Source organism: Cyprinus carpio, chromosome A7, assembly GCF_018340385.1.
Source record: "Cyprinus carpio isolate SPL01 chromosome A7, ASM1834038v1, whole genome shotgun sequence".
In the NCBI taxonomy this organism is placed as follows: domain Eukaryota; kingdom Metazoa; phylum Chordata; class Actinopteri; order Cypriniformes; family Cyprinidae; genus Cyprinus; species Cyprinus carpio.
Window position 1 is genome coordinate 28,765,736 of NC_056578.1, and position 14,784 is coordinate 28,780,519.

Genomic DNA, 14,784 nt, shown 5'->3' on the forward strand with positions numbered 1-14,784 from the left:
ATCATGATGACAGTCTTACTGAATAGTGTCTAAACTTTCTCCTTCAATCTTTATCAATTTACCACAAACACAGCCATGTGCTATATAACAATATATGCATTATAATCAATGTCAACTAACAGCTCCCATTTGTGTATCAAATCCATCAAACATAAGAGTTAGAAACATTATTAAAAGAGATGTTTTTATTTGAAATGCAAGATCAATTCACAAGCAGGCATACTGAGTGCATTTAGTCTGATGTTGCAGGCCTTAGACTTTTGTCTTGTAAAAGGTGTTCATGACTTCTAAGAACAGCTTCATTTATAATGAATTCAGGAATTCTGTTTAGGAGAAAATACTGCATTATCATTGACCAGATAATAACGGAATAACAGCCTGAGCATTCAAATAAACTGGTGTCAGAGTTGAAATTTGCTTCCTGTCACCAGCAGTACCAGCATTACAAAGTTAACCATACAGGACGTACACAAACATTCCACAACAATGTTAGTGCAATATAAATCACATCTCCATTCAAAAAGATGCTCTAAAGATAGAAAGCATAGTGCCATCTGTGATGGGCACAAATAGTTCATGTAGTGCATTTAGTTAATAAACAACTGCTGAGTCAGATGGGAAAAAAAGCAAATATTGACCAAGATTATAAGTGAACCATTTTGTAGACGTTGCAGATGCAATTTTTAAACGATTGAGGGCAAGCTGCCTAATTTCAATCATATCAATTATGTTAATGGACGTGTTGTTGTGCGAATAGACATTTCATTCAGCTGGAGAACATTTTTCTCATTATTTATGTTCATCAGATGACTATTACCAGAGAACTACTAAATATGTACTTTCTTTAAAAGAAAACCAAACAAACTGCACTGATCAATGCTGTTAGTGACTGTTAGGAACTTCAGCTTTTCTGTGGCTGTCTTACCAAACTAAGCAAAGGCTGTTCAAGCAAATCATGCTTTTTTTTAACCATCTCAGGAGCAGTTGGGTGTGAGTGCTCTTGGTCCTTGATAGCAAAAGGGAAGAGAGATTGGGGATTTATTTATTTATTTTTGGTTGGTTGGTTGGTTGGTCCCTCCTTTTCTTTAATCACACCATCCCTTCATCCCTCTGTCTGTCCCTTTTCTGTTTCTAACCTTGCTTCTGTTTCTTCAGATAGCGTGCACGCTGGGACAACCCCATGCTCATCACATATTTGTTGAGCAATTTTGCAGGAAGCAGAGCAGTAGTCACCCAACCCTGCATCAATGACATAATAACAGACTTGTTAGACTGTCAAAATACAGAATATGAAAATAATCCACTTTAGTACTATAGTTTGTATCATATACAAGCTTTCATCATTCTAAATGGTCCTATTAAGCATAGTTTGTAGAATGTACACCACTGTTCAAAAGTTTGGGGTCAGTGCAAATCGGTTTTTTTTTTTTTTTTTTCAGCAAGGGTGCATTAAATTGATCAAAAGAGACAGTAAAGACATTTATAATGTTACAAAAGATTCCTATTTTAAATAACCAAATAAATGCTGTTCTTTTGAACTGTCTATTAATCTAAAAATCCTAAAAAATAAATAAATAAATAAATAAAAAACGTATCACAGTTTCCACAAAAACTTTAAGTAGCACAATTTTTTTCAACTTGGATAAATACTATTTGGACTATTTTATAATATATAAAAAAAAACTATAAACTTTAACTGCATTTTTTATCAAATAAATACAGCCTTGGTGAGCATAACAGATTTCTTCCAAAAACATAAAAAAAAAATCTTACTGACCCCAAACTTTTGAAGAGTAGTGTATAATTGATTAATTGTAGACCTGAACACTGAATTAAAGATGAAGGCATTTTAAGAGGGTCTCACCATGACGGCATGAGGGAAGTAACCATTCGACTGAGTCTGCAGCCCTACAGTGCACAGCTGGGCTTTAACATAGCGTTCCGGAGAGGGGATGTCAAGAGTGGGCCTCCTGATTTTACTCAGTTTGGTCGTCACATAAAACGGCAGCACACTTTCAAAGAGTTACACAAGACACATTATCAGTGTAAGCAATGAACATCATTATTACTAGCAAAAAAAAAAAAACAGACAGACAGACAGACGATAGATAGATAGATAGATAGATAGATAGATAGATAGATAGATAGATAGATAGATAGATAGATAGATAGATAGATAGATAGATAGATAGATAGATAGATAGATAGATAGATAGATAGATAGATAGATAGATAGATATCAAATGGCATTATACTTAAATTAATCTTTGCATATTTACATGTCACTCTTTTTACTAAACAACTAATATAATGATGTCTGAATTCTGTATTGACTTTAATTTTTAAACTACTGTTTATAAATTACCTGTATAATAATCCCTTTGCTTTTGTATTCAGCAGCAAGACCACGGGAGAAGTAGTCCACAAAGGCCTGGAGGTGTAAGAATAATCATGTAATGTATGTCCTTTAAAATCATGAATGTTAAAAAAAATAAAATAAACAAATAACCCAGTCCATCAAGCTGCAGTAGCCTTGTAATATAAACTAGATGAAAAAGTTTTTCAACTTTAAGTTGGCTTGAGAAAGCCGGACTAGGAAGTTTGAAAAAGTTTGAAAAAAATTAAAAAGTTTAAGGCAATAGATGTTTTGAAGGCAATAGAGTCTGTCAGAGATAGATAGATATGCAGCTGCTAGAATACCCGTGTGGTTGCTAAGGTGTTGCTATTTGGTTGCTAGGGGTGGTTACTAGAGCAGTTGCTAGGGTACCTGGTGGTTGCTAGGGTGTTGCTATGCGGTTGCTAGGGTACCCCTGGTGGTTGCTAATGTGTTGCTATGCGGTTGCTAGGGAACTTGGGGTGGTTGCTAAGGTGTTGCTACGTGGTTGCTAGTGTTCCCGGGGTGGTTGCTAGGGTGTTGCTACGCGGTTGCTAGGGTACCCGGTGTGGTTGCTTACGTGTTGCTATGCGGTTGCTAGGGTACCCGGGTTGGTTGCTAGGGTTTTGCTATGCGGTTGCTAGGGTACACCTGGTGGTTGCTAGGGTACCCCTGGTGGTAGCTAAGATGTTGTTAACCGTTTGCTAAGGTACTCGGGTTGGTTGCTTGGTTGTTGCTATGTGGTTGCTAGGGTACCAGGTGTGGTTGCTAGGTTGGTTTGATAGTTGCTAGAGTGTTGCTATGATGATAGATAGATAGATAGATAGATAGATAGATAGATAGATAGATAGATAGATAGATAGATAGATAGATAGATAGATAGATAGATAGATAGATAGATAGATAGATAGATAGATAGGTCTATGTGTAAGTCTATGTGATTTTTATTATTTTTAATCTTCATTTTTATGAAAACCGTAAGTCGGATCAGTTAGAAAAGATACAGCACAGTCGGTGAGATCAGTCTGAAGAGCTGGGCTGAGTTTGGAGTCTGTAGAGTTAAAACTCTAGGAGGAGTTAGAGTTGATCATTTTAGTCTCAGAAGAAGAATAATAAGAAGTTTAAATAGCATTTCAGTAAGTTGGTTTTCTCAAGCCAACTTAACAACTAATTTGATCAAAATAGTGCTGCTAACCATACAGCATACAGCAACATCCTCTGAGAACTTTAGCAACAAAAGACCAGACGGACTTTTCTCACAAAGATATGGAGACCTGATCCAAGGTAGAGAAAATAAGAGAAAGATGACTTGCCTTCGAGGAAGAATAGAGGGTGAGGAGAGGAACTGGGTACATGCCACTCGCAGAAGCAACATTCAAGATCACTCCTTTAGACCTGGAAAGAGTAGTGTTTTTTCACCAATTAATGTTCGAACTCTCGTGGAGCAGCACGTAAGCATGTTTTCTACAGACAACGGTGCTTAAAATGTCCCATGTATTTGTTTCATTTTCACTTGACTCTTTTGACAGCACAGAGTTATCCCTGATAACACACTGGTACCTGCAAATGGATTCTTGCATCCCTGTTGCTATGGCAACTGGTGCCCATGTTCTATTATGTACTAGTGCACACCAGAGGCTCTAGATGGGAGGAGCTACAGATACTTTTAGTATGGCTTTTATTCTCCAAACTTAGGAAGACCATTACTAAATACATTGGCTGGTAAAAAATTATTATTAATTTTTTTTCTTCTACTGAACACAAAAGAAGATTATTTATTTTAGTTTATTTATTTATTTATTTATTTTTGGGGGGGGGGGGGGGGGGGTGAACTACTATATTACTGGACTGAAGTGTGCAAGAATAAAGGCCAAAACCACTATGTAAGTATGGGATGACTGAACAGTACAAAAATAACCACATAAAAATTTGCATGACACACTCCTTTGGGACATACTAGTTAGTCATAATGCTTCGAAGAAGAATCATTCCATCTGCTTTACCAAACACTACTTTGAATGTCAACAGAATCATAGTGTGGTCATTTCTAAACTTACCTATCTACCATCCTGGGCAGTATCAAACGAGTCATCTACAATAGTGCAGGGATAGAGCACATGAATCAGATCTACAAGCTTTAAAGACTATTACACAAATAAATAATAAATGGGGAAGTCGTGGCCTAATGGTTAGAGAGTCGGACTCCCAATCGAAGGGTTGTGAGTTCGAGTCTCGGGCCGGCAGGAATTGTGGGTGGGGGGAGTGAATGTACAGCGCTCTCTCCACCCTCAATACCACGACTTAGGTGCCCTTGAGCAAGGCACTGAACCCCAACTGCTCCCCGGGCGCCGCAGCATAAATGGCTGCCCACTGCTCCGGGTGTGTGTTCACAGTGTGTGTGTGTTCACTGCTCTGTGTGTGTGCACTTCGGATGGGTTAAATGCAGAGCACAAATTCTGAGTATGGGTCACCATACTTGGCTGAATGTCACGTCACTTTCACTTTCACTTTCACTTTCACTTCAAATAAAATCAAATAAATGATTAGAAAATCTGATCAATTCCAACAATCTTTTCAGTAATATTTCACATATGCATAAATGCACACTATAAACCTTAACTCTGTCCCATGTCTATGAATGGACGTTTTTTTGCAAACCACACACACTGTATTGACAGAATAATACATTTTGGATCCTGAAGGTGGCAGCATAGACTCAAACTTTCAGACTGTATAATAAAGACCTGCAGATGCAGTGAGCTACACACAACTTTCCTGAGTACAAACAAGTGTTTATATATAGGAAGTGATGTAAATATTTAATCAATGAGTCAAATTTGTTAATCACATTATGAGGAATAATTTTATCCTTGATAAAAGAATAAAGCTTAAGTGTAATATTAAAACACTGTTAGAATCAGAATGCAAAACCTTCCTTTCCAGTGCACAAAGGCGTTCTGCATCTTTCTAATTCCAAACCATTGAATACATGAACACATACACACATGACCACCATCATTTCATGCCAGCAGCACTTATTTTGTGTTCAGAAACTTGGCCTGCCAAGACACAGTGTGGTAATACAGAGGAAGCTGGACAGACATTATTAATGTTACAAAAATGTAGGCAAAAAGGCCATTTAGTCTTAAAAGCACACCAGCAAAAAATGACCAAAGACTAAATTATGACATGACAAATTATAAAAACTATGTTATGACTGTTTGTGTCATTTATACTAAGGATGCACAGATGTATCGGCCGATAATCAGTATCAGCAGATAAATCTAATTAGATAAATTTAGTAATTGCAAAGTGCCTTTTGGCCCCGGCATCTCATGGTTTACAGCATTAGTTCAGAGATATTTTTATCAGTATCAGCAGATGTCATTCTGAATATTCGGCTATCATATCGGCAGAAAAATTTTGTATCAGTACATGTCTAATTTATACATACACTGTGTTTTCAGTCACAGTGGACTAGTAAAGGCGGTTTCTAAGACTTGAGTGAGGAGCAACTTTCTCTTACCTGACAAACTGATGTGATGTTGATGTTGATCATATTGTTGATGAACTGCAATCACAACTGTCAATACGTTACCAACCAAAACAAACAGCAACAAAACAACTCACAACAGACTTTTATACTTCTGTTAATCAAATGGAAGTTTTGCGTAATGCGCAAGTGGCTGCACAAACTCACACTGTCAACATCAGGAATGTTGAGGAAGAACTCTGGGTAGGAATAAGACACTCCAACATTGTTAACTGCAGGAGAAAGAGACATACAAGAATTTAAGAGCAAGTTATTTAATAAAAAAAAATGACTTGCAAAGCGATTGAGTAATAATAATGATAATAATAAAAAAAAAAAAAAAACATTATTCTGGAAACACAGGTAGTTCCCTCCACCTTCCCATAGCTGGCAGCAAATACTAAAGCATAACTGAAGAGATAATTCCTCTATCAACTAAATGATAGATATGTAACATACCTAAAACTCCTATTTCCAGTCCGGCCAGTCCAGACTCGATCTTCGGGTAGATGTCCACAGATCCAAAGTCAGCAGAAATGGTTTTGGTCTCTACATTATACTTGCTCTCTGGGGGAACAGAAGGAAAAGAAGACAATTGCGAAACATTAAGAATGCAAGTGCTTTATAGAATGTCAGAGAATGTTAACAACATGATGCAGTGCTGCCTTTGATTCGATTAAAGTGAGACACTGTTTTTAATGTAAAAGTTCCAATTTAAATCAACTAATATAACTAACATCAAATAACATCACTGCAGCAAAGCAAGTCACTTAAACTGCAATTGCAGTTTCTCTTTACCAGAGCATCATTCAATTCTGTTAAATACACTAAAATGCTCTATTGTAAAAGTACTTTAACTCCAATTACATACTCGCTGTAGTAGACACTCCTCTGCTTTATTGAAAGAAATCTGACATGTATATACAGTATGCATTCAGAAAGTCACACTAGGAAAATGGGGGTATAAAAAGATAAAATATCCTAATAAATCTCAACCTGGTGAGAATTTGCTGTACTGGTGTATAATGTTATATATTTTTTAGTTAACCAGGTCTTCAGGGTTTTTTTTCTTTTTTTTTTTTTTGCTGTGTCTGTGTTAAATTTGTACCAAATATGTATTGAAAGAAAAGCTCTGAAACTGATATCGATTGGGCATATTTGTGTGTAAAAAAAAAAAAAAAACACAAGATGAATCTTAAAAGTCTACGGTCTAATTTCAGTTCACTTTGGCATTTTGGCACAATCATTAGTGTAAAATACTAGTACACTGATATTTTGGCCAATACGTCATCACTGTGACATCATTAGCATTAGTCGGATCCTACTTCACAGTGCAAATTTCATAAATAATTTCAAGATAAAAATTGCAATTATGATTTACAATGCAAAAAAAAAAAATCTTGTTTGTTTGTAAGGCTGCATAATTTGACCCAAAATTGAGATTAGAAATCAAGAACACAACACCAATAATAATAATAATGTTATTGTTATTACCATCATTAACAATACTACTACTAAATAAAATATTAAACATAAGAAATATTACTTTCATTATATGTAACTGTAAAAATAAAAAAATAAAAAATCTAGAAATTAAGAAAAACAATACTAAATTTATTTTACAGTACAGCTATTAAATGACAAAACTAATGTTTACATCTTTATTTCTTATTTTCCAATCAAACTGTTATTTTAGTAGAAAACAGCAGTTATAAATGCCTCTCATTAAAAGTTAGTTAGGGAAGACATTCTCAATTGAATATTATAAGCTCATGTGCTCTGAGACACTGAAAACACCAGATCACAAGCTGCTCATGTGTAAATGATCACAGTGCCCAGCTTCATATTTGACTTATCTTCATATCCCACTATAAAATATAGCGATTTTGGTTTAATTTTGAGTAATCGTGCAGCCCTAAAAAATACTGTATAAAACACAAGTTTGAATATAATATACACCATACCAAAGTCCCGCCCATTTGAAGGTCTACACCACACATGTAACGCAACAGTCATTATGTCCATCACTTTTGTCAAATAATTCCAATTGCATCCAATGAAAGATGCACATGACTGTATTTGGCAGTGTTCAGTGGAGGTCACTGGGCTGATTTCCTCCATTTGATGCTCTCTTACTCTCTCTCTCATCCCCGCCATGACATCTCCAGGATCCACCTCCATCTGTAAAGTCGCGCTCTGCTGCAGCAGCCAGGCAGCTCAATTGGCAGAGTGCCTGCCTTTCAACACAGAGCTAAAAATAACTCCGCTCATTAACATCCACATTCATTTAGCAGAGGGAGACACTCGCTGCCTCACAAACAGGAGCAGCACTTGCTCCTCACGACTTTCACACACACAAATATGTACCCCACAGGTCCTCTGCACACAAGCAAACACAAATGCACATTTTACAGCACATGGGCACACACACGTGCGTGCATGCTCTAAATCATGCCATGCTCCTCAGATCAGGAGTCAGCCAACCAAAGGACAAGAAAAAATGAATGGGGGGGGGGTGCATCTGCGATTCAGCCACTGCTGCTCCATTCATTCAACAATGCCATACTAGAAGATCCTGCCTTTACTTTGTTCTTGTGGTGCCAGGGGTATAAAGAACACAATCAAAAATGAATTATACGTATAAAATTGTAAATGATTAAAATATTTTTTGAAATTGAATTTTCTTTCTACAGCAACAAATTGCACACAAAACAACAGAATTAGGAACACAATGATCAGAGTATTAATTTCATAAGTGTATTTTTAAATAATGAATTAACCGAGTGGTGGCATAACCACACAATATTTGGCTATTTTGATACTGTCAATAACAAAAGCTACAAAAGCGTTGTCAATAAATATCAGTGTTATTCTACTACTGACATATTTTAAAAGTGTTTTTATTTTTATATTTTCCATAATGCGTGTAATGCAGACCTTCCTTGAAAAGCGCTCCTGATTCACAAATGCTTTGTAAAACCTCAGATACAATCATTTTACAAATAGTGCACGCTCATTCACAATACATATAAAAATACCGCCATTGAAATCACAACTATATGAATTGTGTGTACAGGAAGGCTGTGGGATCTTCTGGACTCTCTTCTCAGGTAAGGGTCCAGTAATTTCCTTAAACGCAAAATAGACTAATTGTCCATATGCATAATAAAAATATAAATAAAGTGTCAATCTTGCAGACAGATACCACACACACTCTGAATAATAGTAATCTATAATAAAAAGGAACATGGACTATGCAGCTGTTATAAATCATCAGTGAAATTTATTTTCATATTTAAATAATTGATTTAGTTATTATATATATTATTATTTTAAATAGTGTTAGTGTCATTTTGTCTAAAAGAACACAAAATGTTCTGATGTTTCACACATAATGAATGCATGTTTGGGAGCAGGTGTATTTTTATGAATGAATCATGCATTTATATAGCAATTGATTGTGTATTGCTGTACATCTAAAGCACTTTACAATCATGTGGGTGGGGGGGGGGGGGCGTCTCCCCTCAACCACCACCAGTGTGAAGCATCCACCTGGAAGATGCAACGACAGCCACAGGACAACAGCACCAAAGCACTCACCACACAGAGTCAGCACCTCAGTTTAATGTTTTTTTCATTCTACTCGCATTTAGTAAATGAGGTCCATACAGTGTTCTTACAAAGATCTATGCAGGCACCTACCAATAGCTTTGGACACTTCATCCAGCTTCTCTTGAGTACGGCTGATGAGAACGATAGCAAAACCTCGTCGAGCAAGCTGCACAGAATCAGAAACATTTCACATTAAACATTATTTTTATAACTGTATTATTTTATTTTGATTATACTTTAAATCGCTTATAATCAGACCATATTTACAGTAAACTAGCCTTTACAATCAAATCATCCATTTCGATCCATATTACCATCAACACGATCCTAATCATTCTAGTACACTATTACAGAATCAGATCAAAACAGTATATAACAAAAAGCACAATTCATAAAGCAGAAGCAGCAGGGTGGCTAATGCTTGCTGGGTTTGTCGACTGTACAAGGCAAACCTTTGAGAGTGGAGTTCTCCCTGAACTCTGACTGAGACCTCTAGTTTGATGACTCACTGTGATTTCCGTGAAGAGAGGGAAGAAAAAAAACCTGACAAATAAAACCTGAGAAATCTTACCTCCTCCGCATAGGCTTTTCCAATTCCATCAGTGGCCCCAGTCACAACTATAGAGAAAAAGACAGAGTCAGTCAGAGATTGAAAATTATCAGGCACTCTAAATGCATACCACGTAACTCAACATATGTGTAAAGACACACTGATAAGAGGTGTAATTATGCATTTTAATAAACAATGCAAGCTGTTACTGTCGTGAGAGAAGAAAGATGTCTTTAAATTCAACCATAAAAACGAACTGTATTATTTTCAATTTATCAGACACGTTAAACATAGGTGTCTGCTGATGAAAGCCTGGAAATGACAGCAAAACAGACATGTTCCTGTACCACTTTTGATTAGTTGTCCAGACTACACCTACATAACAAGCCCCGTTAGCCCTCAAACACAGTTCGCCTTTGTAAAAATAGCCTGAAGGCAAGCAAAGAGGGAAACGGCTTCACATTTTTAGAAAGAGCAGACAAGCTTGAATTCATGCTCTCTTCCTTGTTCACCGAGCACCAAGGACACGGGACACATATCCCCACCCCTTAGCCTGGCATCTTTGGTGTCAGAAATGCCAGCACTGATTAAAGATTTACATGGGCAGCCCGCATACACCGGCTGGAGTAACACAAGAGAGTGTGGCGAGGGAGGGGTGGATGACGAACAATAAGACAGCACAAAAAGGGAGGAGCGAATGAGGACTGATCCTGGGGGCAGTTAAAAATAGAAAAGGGAAGAGTGAAAGGCAAGCGGCTAACAGAGAGTACAGTTGGGAGGGGGCGGCACACAGTTAGAGGCAAGGGAACCATTTTCCCAGTTATTTTTAAGCACATTTACAATACATTACTCCACATGAGCGGAAGGGAAAAAAACACTGGTTGGGCCGAAATGCTCCGAGCATGTACAGATAGGTGAGGACTGAGAGAGGGAGATTTTTATGAATGCTGCTGTATGGCCAAAAGCCTCCATCTCATAACACACCCTGAGCAATGTCCACAACACATGCTGGAAATGTGAATGAATGCGAGTCTTATTCAGAAAAACTCTATTTAGTAAAAAAAAAGCCATCACGTGTTTAGCGCCATTGTATCGTATCACATATGTAATATACAGTTTACCTAGACATCTGGTGTAAAGAAGATATATCTGTTCACATCCTGTCTGCAGAAAAGGCGCAAAAACATCTTGATTTGAGTAAAACTAAGAACACTGTTTCACAATGACTATTCTGAGTAAAGCACAATCCACAAACTACATTAGCTATTTAATAACCGTGCATTTCAAGACTCTAGCATGTTTCGAATTTCATAACAGCAAAGTAGCCTTGTCCTTCAATGATGACAAATTTATGAAGAAATGTCGATGCATTATAATGTGTTCCTTAAACAATAACACAAACAGCTTAATATAAGATAAGGAATGTGCCACTCAAGGTCTTACTTGCTTAAAAGAGAGAGTCACCAAAAATAATGTATCATCATCTGTGAGCAAACTATCCATTTAAATAGAATTTAATTCAAATATAAAAATCACAATATCACATAACGATAAACAGAATATAACAGAAAAATAGTACAAAATGTAAGGCATTTGACTATTGTACAAATCATTCTCAATTTCACTGAGGATAACATTGATTCTTGAAAGAAATCTCAGCTAGGCTGCATTTATTTCATCAAAACTACACAGTAATACTGTGAACTATTTAAGATTTTTTTTTCTTTAATATATTTAAAAATGTAATTTATTCCTGTGAAGCCAAAGCTGAATGTTCAAAAGCAATTACTCCAGTCTTCAGTGTCACATGATCCTTCAGAAATCATGTGTTGAAAACAGTTCTGCTGCTGCTATTTTTTCAGGATTCCTCGACCAGTAGAGAGTTCACAAGAACAGCATTAACTTCAAATCTTTGGTGACATTATAAATTTCTTTACTGTCACTTTTGATCAAGTCAACGCATCCTTGCACGAATGTTCTGACCACAGACATCTGAACAGTAGAGTATATATTATAAACTATTTTCACTTCATTTGCATTCTGAAGAAAACGGTTATAGTAAAATGTAACAACTTAACCTGCAATACAAGGATTCCAGCACTTTCTAAAAATCCAGCACGATATTTCCTGCGATACATACAGCACTAAGCCTGCATCTAAGTGAAAACATTCACAGATTTTGAACATCATCTGTTAGAAAATGTCAGAGAAAAATCTTCGGAAGCTGATGCCAAAGCTATTGATGAGGAATTTGTGTCAGTGTGATTCAAGTTATTTTTAAAAGTATAGAGATAAACAATGACGTTAAACAGCCCAGTGAATTAATTTCTCACACAAACTGTACATTAGTCAGACACAACCCCTTCCTATCCGGCATATGAAAAGCAACTGAGAAAAACTCAAAATGATCCTCCATTAAAACCACAAGGTTAGACAACCTGGAGAAGCATTTCAGTTTTGCGAACATGTGAGGTGGCAACAGGGAAACACTCCTCTTTAATTTCACATTAGTGACTGGCAGGTTATCACAAGCATGAAGAAAAGTGTTTTTCGTCAACCTTCTCGAGCTACATTAAAAGATTAAATGCCGGAGTCTGGTCAACTGAGAAATGATCTTATAAGAGTGAAGATGCCCCCTCACAGCGCACACTGATGCTGCTGCCGCTAAATATTCTGAAGGCTAAAAAAAGAACAGGAGATTAAAAATACCAGGCAGGCACTGCAGCCTCGTCTGGAACAGCTGCAGCACTTGAATACAAACGAGCCTCAGCTTCCCCCGGCATCACATGCACTGCACTCCTCCTCCCCGGGCTCACACACCAGGCCGTACATGCATCCGGTACGGAGAACCCATGCATTTGATGCAGCATTCACTCCAGCTGAAATGTCACACTATGAGGAGCTAGTGAATGAACCAACAAGAATGAAGCTGTACAACAGGGTAAACACCATTATTTGGACCCGACTGTTGTGCTAACTGCTGCCAATAATGCATTTTTATTTTATTTTTTACATATGTTACAGCGTTCATTGCAGGTTCAGATTAAGTGATTAACAATACCAGATGAATATATTCATTACAGTTACTGTTCAAGCTACAGTTTACTTACTAATCCACAACAAGTCTATTTTTTTCCCAAGGGGTTGTAATAAGTAGGCATAGTTCTCCACCAAGCCTACAAGTTTTGCTCTTTTAAACCTGGAAAACTTGAGAAAAACAAAAGTGCCATGATCTCTCACTGCCCTTGGATGTTCCCATGTTTGCAGTGTTATGTAATAGCACACCCCTTTCCGTCCGCAGACCGGGATCCTCCCGCCTCATTGGATGCCGCAGTAGAGGATTCAAAGTGTCTCCTGGGCCCCCACTCCCAGTAACATGCTTCTTTAAATAGCATGGGGTGCCACGTGCCTCTCTCAACGGCTTTATTTGTTTCACATCAGCAGCACTGTTCAAAAGGATGGTTTTAAAATCGGCTGCTCTAAAAATAGAGCGAGATGCATTTATTTTTCCCTGAGGCAAGATATTTTCAGAAAGGGGGAGAACTATGTGGATGTTTTCTGCGATCAAGTGTGCAGTACAGTAGCATTACAACAGTTCATAAATATCTATTAATGAAGCATTCAGAACAATGTGCAAAAGAGGACAGAGAATTCAATTAAAGCCACGTCAGCAGAGAATTGCAGTCAATATCATATTTCTTGTTGAAATATTACATATAAAATATTCATAATTATGTCACGTCATTGTGGTGAAATGCGCATGATTGTGCGAACATGTAATACGCAGATTTCAGTATTTTTGACTCATATTCCCAGTAAATGACAAGCCACTGTACCATGCAAATTCCTTGGAAAGAAGATGAATCACACATTTACAGCGGACATGGATGAGCTGTAAAGCTACACTTCACCTCAGTTCATATTCAGGCATTAAGAAATATACCAGGGAGAGAGATTTATATATTATTTTTAAAGTATAATTTTCAGCTGACTGACTGATTTTAAAAAAATTATCTATTGGTCTGTTTGTCGGTTGATAATAGAGCAGTGTAAAAGCACCAGAGGAGTTGAGAGAAAGAAAGGATGCAGAGGAAACACTTTGTGCACTGTTCCATGAGGAAGAGGAGGGAATGACAATAAAATAGACGGCTAAATGGAGGGAGATAATGTGCAAAACAAGGAGACTAGGCACGTGTTACAGAGGGTGCTCTTCATGAGAGATGTAAATATACACGAGAACTCAAATGTTCAATTGCAGCTCTCAGTCAACCAATTACATCCAAACACTCATTAAGCCAACAAATGCCTTCATTCACAAAGGTAGCTTCACACTGACATACAGGTAATAATGGCAGAGAAATTAAGACAATGGCATTATTATCAAGACAATACCTGGTATTTCAGGGATAGCCAACCCAAAATTGAAAATTTGCCATTAATTTATTAACTCTCAGGCCATCCAAGAAGGTTACTTTTTCTTCAGTAGAACCAAAGTCCCTTTAAGGCAAGTCATTTCACTCGGCTGCCATTTTTGAAACGCCTCTTGGTCATGTTAGTGCAGCTGCTATGTCTTTGAATGGGGAAACATCAAATTCTCCAAAACTGGTCACAACGCTTACATTTAAATTTCATATTTGAAATCACCAATGAAATCTGACAGCAACTGCCTCATAAATGTTGTTTCTCATGCTCCAATAGCATTAAAAAACATATTTT

General features: G+C 37.1%; 1 protein-coding gene across 2 annotated transcripts in view; it reads right to left on the bottom strand.

The window, feature by feature from the left end:
* Positions 1-330: 330 nt before the first annotated feature.
* The window catches only part of hsd17b12b (hydroxysteroid (17-beta) dehydrogenase 12b), a 34,304-nt gene continuing 19,850 nt past the window's right edge, over positions 331-14,784 (bottom strand). For both annotated transcript variants that reach the window (XM_042760684.1, XM_042760685.1), the window contains exons 2-11: positions 10,090-10,136; positions 9,609-9,684; positions 6,366-6,473; positions 6,075-6,139; positions 5,901-5,945; positions 4,432-4,466; positions 3,688-3,769; positions 2,366-2,431; positions 1,865-2,014; positions 331-1,239 (exon numbers count right to left, since the gene is read on the bottom strand). In XM_042760684.1, the coding sequence (XP_042616618.1) occupies positions 1,132-1,239; positions 1,865-2,014; positions 2,366-2,431; positions 3,688-3,769; positions 4,432-4,466; positions 5,901-5,945; positions 6,075-6,139; positions 6,366-6,473; positions 9,609-9,684; positions 10,090-10,136 (782 nt within the window). In that variant the 3' untranslated portion in view covers positions 331-1,131. The remainder of the gene's footprint in view (positions 1,240-1,864; positions 2,015-2,365; positions 2,432-3,687; positions 3,770-4,431; positions 4,467-5,900; positions 5,946-6,074; positions 6,140-6,365; positions 6,474-9,608; positions 9,685-10,089; positions 10,137-14,784) is intronic.